General features: G+C 47.6%; 1 protein-coding gene across 4 annotated transcripts in view; it reads left to right on the top strand.

Annotated features, from left to right (window-relative positions):
* Nucleotides 1–17,136, top strand: part of LOC146813488 (uncharacterized) — a 196,654-nt gene that overhangs the window by 153,681 nt on the left and 25,837 nt on the right. For all 4 annotated transcript variants that reach the window (XM_085620285.1, XM_085620286.1, XM_085620287.1 and 1 more), the window contains 4 exons: nt 3,629–3,755; nt 4,871–4,981; nt 9,999–10,106; nt 10,375–10,485. In XM_085620285.1, coding sequence (XP_085476411.1) covers nt 3,722–3,755; nt 4,871–4,981; nt 9,999–10,106; nt 10,375–10,485 — 364 coding nt within the window. In that variant the 5' untranslated portion in view covers nt 3,629–3,721. The remainder of the gene's footprint in view (nt 1–3,628; nt 3,756–4,870; nt 4,982–9,998; nt 10,107–10,374; nt 10,486–17,136) is intronic.

Here is a 17,136-nt window from a genome sequence, read left to right as displayed (position 1 = left end):
GGAAGCTGGCTCTGTCTATTGGATGCCGCTAGGACGTTATACCATGTCCAGAGATTCCCCCAGATGTTTACAGGGCTTAATGTAAACCCAAAGTGCTCTATTAGCGGTAGTGTGGGCGAGCAGCTTTAGGCCTAACCAGAGGAATTTAAGACATTTATTGCACAACATTGATCAATAATGGACACACGACTCAAGAAGGCGATCCGCACCAATGTTAGAAAAATATGGTCTGTTTGTATTTTATTTGAAGACCAAGATCATTGCAATAAGGTAGGTACGTTTTTAAATATAAATACTTTTCACTTTCAAAAGTAAACACTTAAAATATTTTTGAAGCCGTTCAATGTTATCCTATGGGGAAAACAATATCGCGGTTAAATAGGTAAGTATCACACTTGCAGTTTCAGACAAATGACTGCAGAGGTAAGTAGAGGAGGGCCGTCAGTGCAGCTCACCAAGACCCAGGGGCTTCGGGTGCAGGGGAGCCTTTCGACGTCAGAGTCATCTTACCGGAGCCGGCGCCGGTGTGGGGATCAAGAGAGGTAACTTTGAATTGTTATTGCAGTCCACTTACCTCAAACGTAAGGTGCTGTTGGTGGACTGGATAAATGGCGATGTGGAAGTAAGCGTCTTTTCGGTCCAGCACCACCATGAAGCCCACATTTTTGAGCAGCCGGAAGATGTTCTGTAGGTGGTGGAAATACTCAGACGGGGTGTATTGATTCAGGAGCTCGAAGTCTAGGAAGGATGCAGGGATCCATCCTTCTTGGATATTAGTAGAGGGAGTGCTGCGCTGATGTGGAGGTACTGGCTTGATGGCCCTTTTGACTAGGAGAGCTAGCACCTCCTCCTTCAGCAGCCGAAGATGGTCTTGGCTGAGGACGTGGCCCTGAGGCTGAATGTTTGGTGCACTGGTGTGAAATTCTGAGCAGTACTCCTGCCATGCTACTGAGGGCACCCATCTGGCAATGGTAATTCTTTCCCAATGGGGGATGAAAAACCTCTGTTTTCCCCTGACAGGTGTTATATGATTTGGGGGAATGGAAGGGGAGTCATTGCTTTGTGCTGCCTTGCACTTTGCCTTGGTTGTTGCACCTGAAACCACTTCCTGTGAAGGTCCTAGGGTGATACGGTCCAGAGAAGGAGTTCTCCTGGTGCTGGCAGCCGTGTCTTTTATTGGATGCTGGAGCTCTGGCCCCACCTCTGGTTTGTTGCTAGCTCTGGACGAAGTGTGTGCGGCATCCAAGGTGCATCTAATATTGGCATTAGATAAAACTTTACCATCTGCTACTAACTCTTATCCCCTCTTTCTATTTGAATCAAGAAGGGGCTTGATTCGTACTTCCATTTCCTCCCAATAATGTCTGACATAGCAGGAGGGCAAACCAACCTTGTTGGGGATATGACTAAGTGTGGCCGCTCCGTGCCAGGTGCTTGCCACTGGTGTCAATTCTTTTACCCTTCTTCTCAGTTGGAGGGGCATCACCAGTTGCCTGTATTAAGGCACACGTTTTGAGCTGTGTGATCAACAAGTGATTATTTGGGGACTTGGCCCTGAATGCACACTGGGACATCAGGGGCTGACTCTGACCTCCTGTGGTTCCCTAAAATTCTCAGTAGCAGTTTTCATCATGCGTGTAAGCATGGGTCGGTACTGTACTGATCGCTCTGTTTTTGACAAGGAGGAAATTATTCTCCTCTTGCACTACATGCATCTGCAGATTGTAGTGCTGGGTGACCCTCTGGAGTATCTCCTGATTAGCCATGGTGTGTCATGAGGAGGGGGAGAATTAGCGGGGTTTGGGTCCAGGTCTGGGTCATCAATGGATCAACCTGATAGTCTTCCAATGGGTCCCATGGACCTGATGGCCAGGACCTTTTTCAGGTTAGTCTCAGGGCTCGATGCCCAGTTCCCTCAGACGAGGTGTTCTGCCGGGATATAGGGATGCTTTTGAGGCCGAGAAGGCTGAGACTGACCTTCTTGCATCTGTGGCTGAGATCGGCTCTAGGTGTAGAACTGGTCATTGGTTGTAAGAGCTTCTGGAGTGGACGCTCTGCTTCTTGCTGCTCAACATCAGAAGCCTTCGAGGACAGCGCCTTTGGGTGTTCTCCCCCTGTGCAGCTAGAAAGCCTGATGGGCCTGCTTGTTCTTCCTGGGTGTTGCAATGTCCAGAGATCTCAGAGCTCTGGAATGATGGTTGGCGCGGCATGCTGTCACGCGCACAACACCTCTCTCTTCAGTGCTCAAAGTTCTTCTTGCACCAGATGCGTCTCATCAGGCCTCATGTGTTTTAGTAAGAAGCAAAGGTTACGCATGGCATGTTGATTTCTATCAAGGGAGCTCGACGTTTCACTAAGGGGAGAAATGGAAAGGTGTTAATTCCATAATGCACCCCCATCGCCTCCCACAGTAATTCTCTGGAATACGCCCAGAAGTTCCTTGAAATCCCGTTGATTCTGATAGTTGGTCTCTGGTTGCTATACGTCCAGAAGCCGCCGGGCTTGGTGCAACAAAACGATGCTCGATCATCGGTGAAGTCTTCTCAACGGCCACTGGAGAAGAGGCAATTTGTTTCAAAGTCACTGAGTTTGAAGATCCAATTGGTAACCCTGAAGTATCTTGCAAAAAAGGCATTGGTCTCAGAGTTAACACGCGAACGCTCCAACCAGATGGCAGACGAAAGCGATCTGAGGTTGAGTCTTGGTCCTGGTGCTTTGTGGACTAAGGTTGGATCACAACAGGCCTTGTGTCTCGAAACTTCTTAGGAGAAAAACAAGTTGCAAATATCCGAACCCAACACTAAATTGCGGGAGCATGTGTGTCTACAGACACACATGCTACGAACAAAGGGTTCATCAAATCTTTCCGATGAATGAGAGCTCTAAAGCAGCGAGCCAACATGGGTTTCGTCCCATCAGCGACTTTATCCATTTATGAATTCAACAAATAGCATGCAGTCCGTACAGAGGGGCCACTCACAGTGGTTGGTGCAAGTCTGTTTTTTTTACATACAGCGATTTGTTAATTTCACGGATCTTATGAAATCTTTGCATACAATGGGTCAATAGGAGCATGCCAGATGTGCATAATGGGAGATAAACACATTAGTCAACACCACAAGAAAGAATAGTGACAAGCAAAGATTTCATTTTGGCCAGTCGGTTATGCTTACGAGCCATAGAGTGGTTGGTAAATCAAAAACAAATGGGAAATATGTTCTGTGGTGTAAGCGAGGTCATATTCATCAGGATGCCGCGTGATGTCATAGACAGTATAAGTTCAGCTCTCGTCTACGGTTTCACTAGGACACCCTTTGTTGAAAATATTCCCATTGGTGACACTTGCCTATCTATAGATCGAAATGTTTATTATGGCTGCATCAGAGGGCAACCCACATTTCTGATAAGGGCTGTGGCATCTCACGCAGGAGGATGTGGAAGGCAGTAGGGTACATCTTGGGTTTTCAAGTGAAATCAAAGACCACTTGAACTTGGCTATTTTAATTCATGATTTAACTGGGAATCACTTGATGGCACATTCCCCCTTTTTAAAAATGAAATATGTGCCATTCTGTATATTGTATATTGGCTGCTTGTTTAACTTTTCAAATTCTTTTTGTTGTTCTAGGAGCAGGTCAGATTCCGCGATGTCGCCGTCTGTTTCTCTGAAGAGGAATGGAAGGTCTTACAGGAATGGCAGAAGGATTTTTACAAGAACGTGATGAATGAAATTCACCAGGCCCTGCTCATGCTGGGTAAACACATTCTGCTTGAATTTCAGTAGGAGGAATTCTGCAACCCATGGATTGCTTACCTTGGCTTGCTTTATAACGTTTCTAAACAGTTCAGATACAGCCCGGCACACTCTAGGAGGCAGGCGAGTCTTCTCGAGGCTGAGAAATGAACTACCAGGGCAACTCAATCATACTTGGAAATTGTACAACCTGTCTGAACACTGGAGTCCACAAATCAGCCTTTATTGTTACATAATATGCAAATGCTGTGCACCACACTAGGAGCTGAAACACCCCACCCTCTAAGGGAAGGAATTGAAACATTAAATGACAACAGTACTAGTAGTGACTGATGCCCAGTTTATGTGGTATGGTGTAGCACTCACCCTTTTGAAGAGCGATCACTCCCTACCAGGGCCCATAATGTACACAGACCTCAGTCACCTGGTCTGCGACGCGGTGCACCTTTAACAGTTCTGCCCTTACATTTAATGTGCTGCCCCACTGCTGCCATGAACGTGCCCCTGCCATGGGGCTAGCGTAGGAGAGAAGGGTGGGCTGGCGCGCTTGAAACTGTGTAAGTGGCAACAGGGCTGTATTTGAAGAGGGGGGGCGCTATGTACCCCCACCTAATGTGTATATGTGAACCACAGCGGTTCTCGTTGGCCTCATTAATCATAGAATAATCAATTCTGTCAGCAACAATGGTATTGAATGCCACCATGTCTACAAATACATGATATGCCTATGCCCCTTGTGCAACCATCCGTATTGTTGCAACTTTTGTGACGATTAAAGTGAATTCATAAAGGAAAAAATCAGAACTCTCTTTCTTGCTTTCTCTATCTCTTCTTTTCTCTTTCTTTATCTCGGGCCACTCTTTTTTTTCTTTGTCTTTCTTTTGCTCTTTCTGTAACTTTATCCCTCTCTCCTCCATTTTCTCGATCTCTCTCCTTCTGTTTCTCTGTAAATGCCTCTTCCGCTTCAGTCTTTCTTCCTGTCTCTTTCTCTCCTCTTTCTCCTACTTTCTATCTCTGTCCCTCTGTTTCTTTCCTCGTCTCCTTCTTTTCTCTCTGCTTGAGTCCGCGGTACGGCAAAGACTGTTAAGGTGACACATCTTTTATTTCTCATATTAGGTTATCAGATTGTCAATGCTGATTCATGGCTCCGGATATATAAAGACAAGGATCTGCCGCTGCGGAAACCCCAGACTGCGGAGAGAAGAGTCCGACAGGATTCCTCTGAGTGTAAGTTCGACAGAGTAGAGCATTGTGTGTGCCTGCAGTGCCCAGAAAAGAGTCTGTGCCAGTGTGCTGCAAATGTCATTCTGTCTTTTGACCTTTTCTTCTATTCTCGAGGTGTAAAGTGCTCTGTTCCCTAGGCGTTAAGCTTGTTCAATGTGAAGTGCATACGTAAAACAATAATTAACAGGCTTGGCTGAGAGCAGGCAGATCTACCATGTGCTGAGATGATACAGTGTGATACAAGATAGCCTTATACCCCGCTGACGAGGGCTATACTGATTGTTAAAGGCCCTGAACCTGAGTTATAGGCTCGAGCTAGGGTCCCCACATTTAAATGAATGATTTAGAAGAGGAGGAATAACGCTCTAATATGATTAATTACCGCCTTTACGATAAAAAAGACTGGATCATTTTCAAAGAAGCACCATCTACCCAAATGTCAACTAATCTGGACAGAAGAATTTGATGAGAGATAGTATTGAACGTCGCCGACAGATCCAAAAGGATAAAGGCAGCACTCTGTCCCCGAACAAGATAGTTCTTAAGAGTCCGAGACCTCCAGCAGAGTTTTTTCCATATTTAGTCTAGGGCGGAAACCAGACTTGGAAGGAAATATTAATTCATGATGTTTCAGAAAAGTTTTCAATTGCTAATTTACCAGGCTCCTCCAACATTTTAGAGGCAGCTGGTAGCATCAAAATTGGTGTAAAATGATCCAGTTTAGCGGGATCAGCCATAGGTTTATTTAGCAATAGAATGTTGTGTTGATTTATATACTGTACTTATCAGCCAGGAGGGTATCCAAGAGCTTGGGGAGTTGTGCATGTGTGTTGTCCCCAAAGTGCTTATACGAAGAGCCAGTGCTTCAGCTTCCTGCAGAATGTCGTCGGTGGCCGCGATGAGTGTGGCTTCGGTGCTGTGGTTCTTTCTGAGTCCTGATTGAGTGTGGTCTAGAAGATGGTGAAGTTCGAGGAGGGGCGTTTGTGAGTTGCTTGTTGTTGGCCTTCTCAGTCACTTTGGCTGGATAGGGGAGCAGAGGTGGAAGTTACTCCGTTGATTCGGGTCGGCTGTGGGCTTCTTGAGGAGTACATTGATTTTTGTGAGTTTCCATTCATCCAGGAAAGTGGCGGACGGAAAGGAGGTGTTGATGATGTGGGTCAGGGTGCTGCTGATATGTGATATTCCTGGGATGTAAATATGGTGGGCATCGCCGTTGCCTCTCTCCACTTTTTAGGGACCACACCAGAGGCCAGTGAGTCATTAAAAATGTTGTTAAAAATAGCGTTAATAAGCTCAACAGCCTGGGTCATAATAGAGGACAGACACCGATCCATTGGAGAGCCCGGACAGCATTGTAAGATGCCCTGATTATGTTCTTCCAAAAAGATCTCCTTAAAATGAAGTAAACAACCAGAAACCTTTACAGTAACATTCCCTGTCGCTAAAACACTGCTATCGGAGGGGTAAGTAGCTCCCTTGAATAAAGCTACACCAAATAGAGTCCATCTCCTCTTTAAAAAAAGTTGACAGATTGTTGCACAATTCCTGAGTCGGTGTCACTCTCAGAGGCAAGCTTTCGGCCAAAGGAATGTTTTAACCACTTTCAACGTTTCTTGCGTGGAAGTGCCTTCTGCCCTGATTTTAGCTAAGTGCCTGTTTGTAATAGATCTCCATTTCCTTTCCAACTGTTTGTCCCTTTTTATTCAGCACAAGACCACCGGAAAACCACAGGGGGAATGGGGAACCATGAGGGGAGTGCATGGCCCTGCTCTGTGCCAGCAGGCAGCCAGAGACGAAGTCCCAATCCCCCTCACCCTTACCTAACAGCAAAGGTCAGGAGGACTGCAGGATGTCCAAAAGATCGTCTTAATTCACTGACCTCCATGGGCGTGCTGCTCTAGCGGTGGTCCAGTCTTGGAGGCCTCTAGCTGGTAGAGGCAAATGGAAAGAAAACAACAATTGTTCTGGCCATGCCAGTTTGTAAGGAGGGGGGTCGGTCCCAATATACTTTAAATTAGACCATATAAGGTCCATGGAATGACCTTCCTCATTGGTGGGCGCTTGAGTAAGTTGCTGTAGATTGAGTAAAGCTAGGGCTTCAGTCAGATGACCAGCCCCAGCATCATTAGGACTGTCGCATGAAATTTAGACTCACCCAAGACCTTGAAATTAGTGGAGGTAATAAATTTGGCTCCTGGCCTGGGCGGCCGTTTAAATAAGGGCTCCCCAAAGGGAGAAATTAGGGGGAATATTTAAATAAAATCCCATCCCTTCAGCCTGCTGAAGGTTAACAAAGGAAAGGAGAGGCGTTGATATACGTCCCTGAAAATAATAGCAACCCCACCTCCCCTGCAGCCAGCCCCATCCAGAGGGACGCTAAGTTAGCCCGCTGGGAGTGATAAGGCTATCTCAGGGTTAGAAGAATCACAGAGGCAAGTCACCAGAAGGAAGAGCAAATTGGGCTTCAAATCGATAAGAACATTAAAAGCCTCTATAGAATGTTTTGGAAGCGAACGTCCGTTAATAAGGTGGGCAGAGAGCCCAGGAGGAACTCTAGGGGCTGTAAGTGCATAGGCAGCATTGCACAGGCCATCTTCCAAGAGCAGGTTGGGCAAACAAACCCCCTCATGAGCGGGGCTCAAGGGCATTTAGGTTTACCACAGTCTACAGATGGCTTCAAAGGATGCATAGCATCAAAAGAACAAGAAATTATACCAGAGGTTGGCGCCAAACTGGCAGCGTGGGTAGCGCTGGCTGCGACCCGGACGGGTGCAGATGGGCTTGCTTTAGGAGCACCTTAAGTGCGGCCAGCGGTGCGTCCGTGCACTGGCCCTCTTTAAATAATGCGTCTGCTGAATTCCAGGAGCTGGAGCCTAAACAAATATGGAGCTTCAGGACCGTACAAAAGGCAACTGCTCCCCTTACTCCTGCGCTCTCTCTGACAACTAAAAAGTGGATCAGAGAGCATGGAAGGCTGACTAATCGAATACGTCATGTTAAAGTTCAGTGTGCAAATTAATCCAACAGCAATTCCTATTATAAAAGTGTGCGCAATTTATATTCTAATAGTAAACACAAAAGTATATGGCCCACCCACCCCCAACTAGCCAAAAGTCTCCAGATAAAGAGGAACAAATGAAGGTTCGGCCAGAATGACTCTCACTTGCACCAGACCGAGACCTGATTCTTTAATGTCTCATTCTCAGCATGTTTACATTCGACTTTTTTTTCTATAATCTCGTTTTCCTGTAGATACAGGGCAGAGTTTCTCTCCTGCAAATACCACTGTTTGTCTGTGACCCAAACCTCTGTTATAATTTAGGTCCAAATAGACTGTGCCATCTTTACACCCATTGTCTCACCGCACAAGTCACCACAACCTTCTTGGGGAACACTAAAACACGCGTCATCAAATCTAGATTGAGGTCCACTCCAGCTGTGACTAAAGCGAGATATGAAAACAGAGTCCTGCCTCTGTGCCCTTCCTGGTGACAAGCTTATGTCGCTCGCTCAATCCTGCCTACGCTTGTTTCCTACTGATGCTCTTCTCCCGCTCCTTCAGTCCTACTTCTGCTCCTCTCACACCCTAAATCCTGCCTGCGTTTGCTTCCTGCCGCCCAGCTTATCTTATTCCCTCAATCCTGTCTGCGTTTGCTTCCTGCTGCCCAGCTCATCTTATTCCCTCAATCCTTTGTTTGCTTCCTGCTACCCAGCTCATCTTACTCCCTCAATCCTTTCTGCGTTCGCTCCCTGCTGCCCAGCTCATCTTATTCCCTCAATCCTGCCTGTGTTTGCTTCCTGCTACCCTGCTATCATATTCCCTCAATCCTGTCTGCATTTGCTTCCTGCTGCCCAGCTCATCTTATTCCCTCAATTTGTCCTGCGTTTGCGTCCTGCTGCCCAGCTCATCTTATTCCCTCAATCCTGCCTGTGTTTGCTTCCTGCTACCCTGCTATCATATTCCCTCAATCCTGTCTGCATTTGCTTCCTGCTGCCCAGCTCATCTTATTCCCTCAATTTGTCCTGCGTTTGCGTCCTGCTGCCCAGCTCATCTTATTCCCTCAATCCTGCCTGTGTTTGCTTCCTGCTACCCTGCTATCATATTCCCTCAATCCTGTCTGCATTTGCTTCCTGCTGCCCAGCTCATCTTATTCCCTCAATTTGTCCTGCGTTTGCGTCCTGCTGCCCAGCTAATCTCATTCCCTCAATCCTGCCTCCGTTTGCTTCCTGCTGCCCAGCTCATCCTATTCTCTCAATCCTTTCTGAGTTCGCTCCCTTCTGCCCAGCTCATCTTATTCCCTCAATCCTTTCTGCGTTCGCTTCCTGCTGCCCTGCTATCATATTCCCACAATCCTGCCTGTGTTTGCTTCCTGCTGCCCAGCTCATCTCATTCCCTCAATCCTTTCTGCGTTCGCTCCCTTCTGCCCAGCTCATCTTATTCCCTCAATCCTTTCTGCGTTCGCTTCCTGCTGCCCTGCTATCATATTCCCACAATCCTGCCTGTGTTTGCTTCCTGCTGCCCAGCTCATCTCATTCCCTCAATCCTTTCTGCGTTCGCTCCCTTCTGCCCAGCTCATCTCATTCCCTCAATCCTGCCTGCGTTTGCTTCCTGCTGCCCAGCTAATCTTATTCCCTCAATTTGTCCTGCATTTGCTTCCTGCTGCCCAGCTAATCTTATTCCCTCAATTTGTCCTGCGCTTGCGTCCTGCTGCCCAGCTCATCTTATTCCCTCAATCTTTGATGCGTTTGCATCCTGCTGCCCAGCTCATCTTATTCCCTCAATCCTACCAGCGTTTGCTTCCTGCTTTGAAGCTCATTAAATGCCCCCAATCTTTCCTGTGTTTGCTTCCTGCTGTCAAGCTATTCTTGATCCCTCAATCCTACCTTCTTTTCTCATACCCTCAATCCTTGCTGCATTTGCTTCCTGCTGGCACCCTCATCTTGTTCCCTCAATCCTAGATGCGCTCCCTACACATGCCTAGAAGACAAACCTTTATTTCTCACTCTTCTCCCGCTACAGCTTCTCCTGCAGCAGTCGTACCTGACATATTATTCAGAATCACCAATGTGGAAGAGCCAGATTGTAGCAGTCACTCAAGATCAAAGGAAGTTGGTGTCAGTAATTCATGTGAGTTTGAAGTCTTTACAAAAATGAATAGTGCAGTGGACAGTGTGGGAACCTCTGCTGACCCTGCTCAGCCTCCCTCTCCATTCTCAGACCTGTTCTCTGGTTCCAGTAAAGTCAGCAGGTGGTCTACAAAACCTTGACCTTGAGCTGTTTTGCTGGAGATCCAGTTGTTTGTCCAAGATCCTGGTGTCCTGAGCATATTGGATTGTCATTTCTCAGGAGTTTACCATGAATCCTGGAATTGATTTTTGTTTTGATTTTATAACAGATTTCCCTGTTGTCACTGCTGCCTTCTCCTTGACACCAGAAGAAGAGTTGGAACTTCATTCCCTGGACCTTCCGGACAGTGAGCGTAGGCGGACGAGCGATTCTTCCCCAGGTGAGGGAGAGGCCGAAGGCCCTCATACCTTTCTGAAGTGGCTTATGTATCTTTCCCCGCATATCTTGCAGGTGTGGGGAGAAGGTGTTCACTTGTGCCTTCGCTTCCTTGCACGAGGTTTCACTAATGCTAAGGTGTGCTTTTGAGTGTCACCTGCATTCTCAACACGTGCGTTTTAAGTAATGCTGTCCAACACTGGTTCACAAGGATCAAGTCTGTGCCAACGTTTCAGGATTGCCATCAACTATCTAAAAGAGTGCCATTTAGATTCAATACATCTGCATGTCTGTTGTGTGAACACTGAAAATGTGGTGTGAGTGCCAGCCCTGGTCTAGGGAGGCATTCAGTGCCCAGAATAGTTAGACAATAGTTGATCAAATTCTGTGATAGACAGGGAGAAAATTCAGTCACTGTGACCATGGGACGTGAAAGTTACATTTTGTATTTGAAGGTCAATTCAGTCTCCGAATCCTTACATTCTGGGGCATAGCTAGAGTGGCCTATATGGACGACTCTCCCACGGTTTCCATAAAATCTGGCAGGATCCCTAACTGCAAGGCTGTTTTAAAACCCTGATGACATTTTCAGATCGTGGCCGCAATCCTTATGCCCCAGCAGCTGTTTCCCTTGTTATCGACTTGGTCTCCTTGTGGCTATGTCTATTCTTGCAGAGGGCCCTTTCCAAGCCTCGTTGTGGCTGCCAGATGGCAGCTGAGTCTACATTGTCCAGAGTGCTGGGACTGAAAGCCCATCAGTGTGTAGTTGTTGGCCTGTCTGGCTAGTACTAATGATGCAGCCTGAACCAGTTGGCCCTGGTGGCTCTGGGGCCAAGGAGGTTGGTGATGGTGACTGAGGTTCCCGGAGCTGTTCCTCACAAGTGACGAATGCCTGCTCTCGGGTTTAAAGACCCCTGCCAAGGTGGTGCACAGAAGAGAAGCCAATTAAGTTGTTGCCAGAGGGTCATGTGCTGGATGGGTGCAATGAGCGGGGCTGATCTCGAATACTGTCCCGGCTGGGTGATTAAAGTCTAGTACATCAGTTGGCGGTGGTTATCCAGAGCCTGGCTCTGAAATGGGAGTGTTCCTTCCCTTTTTTCCCACCTTGTCTTCATTTTCCTCCAGGCCACAAAGATGAGACTTGCATGCTTTAACTGGTGGTGAGGTCGACTGATGGGTGGCGTACCAAGGCTGTCCCTTCCCTCCCTCCCCCTCAGACTACAGTCAATGAAGGGGTCTGTGTGGCCACTTGCCTGAATTAGCATTGGATGGTTGGTAGACTGGCATATTAAACCAATGCTGCACACCGGTAGTGCGTGTTCATTGTGGGCCATTTTGCCCCTCAAGGGATGCACCTAATTTTCAGGTCATGGTAGTGTCTGATTGGTGCATACATGACAGACTGCTTGCAGGGCCCAACACCTGTGCTGCAAAATGGACATGCTTGTTTGACTGGTGCTGGTACCCTCAGGCTCTGAGCAAAGTTCACTTGCTGTGGTCTTCGAGGGGGTGTGCCTAGACAACGGACACCCTTTCTGATGCTTTGATGGCTCTGGGTGTTACTTGCTTGCTGATCCTGCGTTTGATGGGAGATAGTGAGGAGAATGAGATGAGTGGCCTAGACCCTGATTGGTGACTAGGACTGCAACCAGCACAGCTATTAAGTTTTCTTCCATTCAATACAATTTATTAATCAATTGTTAACATAGGAGTATAAACATAATGAACAATAAACATTTGCATCTCCAACATAAAACTTTTCAATAGAAGAACAGATGATCCACATTGTGAATGTATCCGCAGTGTATTTTCTGTGTGTGCCATAAGATTAGAGCGGCACCGACAGCCAATGCATTTCGGGACACGGGGTCCCTTCGTCAGGGGTATTCTGTGAAGAAAAGGGGAGCCTATTCTCAATGGATGCACACTGGACTCAAATAAAATGTAATGCGCTAATGCAGTCTGTGTACGTTGTGCTCCCTTCACCACAGTGCTTGGAACAGACAGATGCCTGACTTTCTCAACACTTGCTCTTTGACTCCACGAGGTTGTGCCCACTCAATGTGAAGGAAAAAAGAAGAAAGAAAGCGAACTCAAATACACCGAGACCAAGCGTGAAAGAAAAACACAAGAGTCAAGCTCATAAAAATGAACACGTACCTGATCCCTGTACGTGTGAATAATCAATGTTTCAATTTAATGCCTGTCCTGTGGGACACCTAAAATGATAAAAAATGCCTGTTTGTGAAGTGCGACTAGGATCCGTAGCATTCTCAGCTTTTTGGAGCATTCGCAGCTTTGGAAACAGACCTATGGGGGATAGACTCACCTCACAAGCTGAATGGATATGGACTTGACGCGACCGTCTAGCAAAGAATGCAGGCTGTACAGCGAATAGCTGGGGATTTTTCTTCAGGTAATAGGAGTGCTCCGAGGCACCTATGAAATACGTAATCAACATGAGGTGTGCTCCCAATGTGGCAAAAGATAAACAAAATCTGTCCGTTTACTCAAACCGAAGCCTGTGCCTACCGGAACGTGTCAAATGTGAAGCCTGAAGCCGATCGACCATCCGTGAGGGGTTAAACAACGTTAGTACTCCGACGCGGGTGAAGGACTTCCTGGAGTTAACGCTGGCCACTCATTTCATTCATTTTACATATGCACCGCAGGCGTATCAGCAGCATAGAACGCATATTGATTTACACTGTTTTAGGTTTCAAATAGAGTGCGCTTTTCACCCACGTTTTTTTCAGATAGTGAGGAGATACATCCACTGGCATGATCTCTCCTGCTCCCAGCCTTTGAAACTACGACCAGCTTCCCACCCGTCCTTGAGCTAAGAGTGGCCACACACCGAGCAAACTCATCAAGCACTTGGCAACCATACAATAGCAGCTCAAATGGATAGCCTGAGGGACCTGCACTTGGCAATAACTTCCTCAGGAGTTATCTAAAATGCCAGTTGTGATACTCATACTGCCCGTGCGGGTGTGATAGGCAAAGTTTGTGTTGATGTGACTCTGCGCCAGCAAAATCTTCATAGTGTGGTTTACAGGGTCACTGAACTGGAGTACAAGGTCTCTCAGTTTAAATACACTGTTAGTTTACTGAAAGCAACCACCGCTGGATTGGTGGTCTCGATGACGGTGTTGAAGATATGGAAGGGTGTGCCTGCTGGAACAATCTACAACTGCTGGGTTTCTCAAGGACGGTGGCTGGCTCCAGTTTGATCAGTTCTTGGAGGAATACATCTGTACATCCTTTCCTCTATAGGAATTGTCCCTATGTATGTTGAATGCACTAGTACAGCACTGACTCAGATGACCTCTCTAGGGGGTGTCATCACATCCCCTCACTGCCAGGTTGCGCAACTACAGGGATCATGGCAGTGTGCAGAAGGCTACTAGCTGCTTGGGTCAAGTGATGCTTGAATCCAGTTTCATCATTGTTACCCCAAACTACACACAGCTGCTCCAAAAGTAATGCTTTTTCTTCTACGAAGTGACAGAAAACCTAGGCTAAGGGAAACTGGATTTCACGCTCCTTTTCCTGGTCCAACTCATGGGTGTCCTGAGATAGAGAAGGCTTAGTGTACCACCATTCCTGATGCAGCATCGGACTTGGTTGCTGAAACAATACATTTCACAGGACTATCACAGCGTGCATCCCAGGGTGGAGGCAAAGACGTGGGGGTGTGAATGAAGGAAACTAAGAATTGTACTGCCCAGCGCTCCTGACGCTTCCATACAGAGGGGACATCACCAGAGTGGGAGGTTACAGAGGGGATCATTACAGAGGAACAATTGCTGTTGAGTCTGATCAGCTTTAATGACGTTTGATCCCTAAGGCTTTACTGCTACATAGATCTGAGTAATCTCCTGCAGGGTGACCAACCCCAGCCCTTCCTTTTGGGGTGCTCACCTTAGTTTTGCCCTTTGCTTCAACCTGCATGGTTTTTGGCCTCGTTGCCTCGGCCTGCCCTTACTAGGCTATCTTGGCCTTTTATTTGTCCATAGTTGTATGGTTATACTTGGTGGCCACTCGAGTGGGGTCCTTATGTGCTTGGCAGACCTGCTGTGTTCTCACTGTACTAGGGATTTGAAAACTGCGGCAATTTGAATACTTTCTCAAGCTATGTATTTGATACTCTTTCATTTTCTTCCAATTTCCATTCTTGAGAGGAGAGGGGGTGTTCTAGCTAAACATGTTGTTTATTATTGTCTCTTCCAGAGGTTGGAAGGGATGTTTAAAGGTAGACGATCAATACTGCCTGAATAGAAGTGGGGTGTTATGTTGTTTCAGTTTGTAGTGAAGCTTTTTTTATGTGGTGGTAGTTTGAACTCCTTGGTTTATATACATAGTGACTGTGACTATCGCCGATGCCTCTTAACTCGCTTATCAGAACTCCTTTAAGAGTGTGAGGTGCAAAGTGTACCTAGACTCATAACTCGGAACACCCACAGTGACCCTAATAAGTTGATTGTCCTGTCCAATGCACAAGCAGTATTTATTATACAAGCAAACACAGCACACTAAATAAGTCTCTCAAACGTCTCTCGAGACTAGCACCCTAGCGCTAATCAGGGCCGTGGTCCCCCAACTCTACCTCCTTCAAGGGTACTGAGGCGGTGGCAGGTGGCGATGCCTTCGGGTGCAGTAGCTTCTTCTTCTTCTTGGTGGTTCCTTCTGGTAACTTGGCGGAGCAGTGGCAATACTGCAAAACGGCTTCTGACTTTGCTCCAAATGGCTCCTCGGTTACGGGAACTCCTTCAAGACCAGTGACAGACTGTCTTAGTGGCCCCATTTTGGCATACGAGGGTCACAGGGAATGGGTTACCAATAATGACGTCAGATGCACTGGCCAGTCGCCTAAGTGACCCTAGTGGCCCCACCTGGCATTTGGGGGTCACTGGCTTGGGCGACAGCCTCAACGGGGTTCAGTGGCAAGCGGCGATTGCCTCAACAGTGCCATTGGCACCTCTCTGGCGTATGCGGATCATGGACATGAGCTACGGCCCTAATGCTGTCAGCTGCACTGAGCGACACACCACAACTTCACAATTGCCTCAACAGTGGGTACAAACGTCCACCACAAAGAAGACAGCTCTCTCGCAACACTGGTGATGACTGGACTGAGCACCTCTCGCGCTTGTCCCTAGGATCCATTCACCAGGATCCCCACCAGTCCTTGCTCCTTCCTGGCTCTCTCTGTCTCACAATGCACACAGGTCTTGGCAAGCAGGCAAAATGCTGGTGCTCCAGGCACAGCGTTACAACAAACAAATGATGGACGGAATGCTGACAATGCAGACATTCTCCCCCAGTCAAGAGATCTGGGTTAAATCCATCGTTCTTTTGCCCACTACACCACCCCAGTTTAGACATGGCCATATGCAAATCAGTCTTGACCCTGTGCCTCATGGGAACAGTCCAGCCCGAACTGCCAAGCCATGTCTTCCCTGGACCGGAATCAAGCATTCTAGGACCGGTTTCTGGCTATCAGCCGTCATCAGCCAGGATAGCTTGACTCCAGTGGCGTAGTGAGCACGGGTCCCACGTCTGGGAATACCCATCCCACTTAGGGCGAAAAGCGTTACAACAAACAAATGATGGACGGAATGCTGACAATGCAGACATTCTCCCCCAGTCAAGAGATCTGGGTTAAATCCATCGTTCTTTTGCCCACTACACCACCCCAGTTTAGACATGGCCATATGCAAATCAGTCTTGACCCTGTGCCTCATGGGAACAGTCCAGCCCGAACTGCCAAGCCATGTCTTCCCTGGACCGGAATCAAGCATCCTAGGACCGGTTTCTGGCTATCAGCCGTCATCAGCCAGGATAGCTTGACTCCAGTGGCGTAGTGAGCACGGGTCCCACGTCTGGGAATACCCATCCCACTTAGGGCGAAAAGCGTTACAACAAACAAATGATGGACGGAATGCTGACAATGCAGACATTCTCCCCCAGTCAAGAGATCTGGGTTAAATCCATCGTTCTTTTGCCCACTACACCACCCCAGTTTAGACATGGCCATATGCAAATCAGTCTTGACCCTGTGCCTCATGGGAACAGTCCAGCCCGAACTGCCAAGCCATGTCTTCCCTGGACCGGAATCAAGCATCCTAGGACCGGTTTCTGGCTATCAGCCGTCATCAGCCAGGATAGCTTGACTCCAGTGGCGTAGTGAGCACGGGTCCCACGTCTGGGAATACCCATCCCACTTAGGGCGAAAAGCGTTACAACAAACAAATGATGGACGGAATGCTGACAATGCAGACCTTCTCCCACAGTCAAGAGATCTGGGTTAAATCCATCGTTCTTTTGCCCACTACACCACCCCAGTTTAGACATGGCCATATGCAAATCAGTCTTGACCCTGTATGACATTGTTCTGCATTCTGTCCATCAATTGTTGATTTTGCATTTGTCACCCCGAGTGGGAAGGGTATGCTCAGACGTGAGTCCCTTGCTCTCCATGCCACTGGAATCAAGCTATCCTGGCTGACTAGGGCTGAAAGCCCGAAACCGGTCCTAGGATGCTTGTTTCCAGTCCAGGGAGGACCTGGCTTGGCAGTTCGGGCTGGACTGTTCCCATGGGGCACAGGGTCAAGACTGATTTGCATATGGCTGGGTTCAAACTGGAATGGCA

This window comes from Triturus cristatus, chromosome 7, assembly GCF_964204655.1.
Source record: "Triturus cristatus chromosome 7, aTriCri1.1, whole genome shotgun sequence".
Taxonomy (NCBI): domain Eukaryota; kingdom Metazoa; phylum Chordata; class Amphibia; order Caudata; family Salamandridae; genus Triturus; species Triturus cristatus.
The sequence above is the reverse complement of the archived record's forward strand: the minus strand, read 5'-3'. Positions and strand labels throughout refer to the sequence as shown.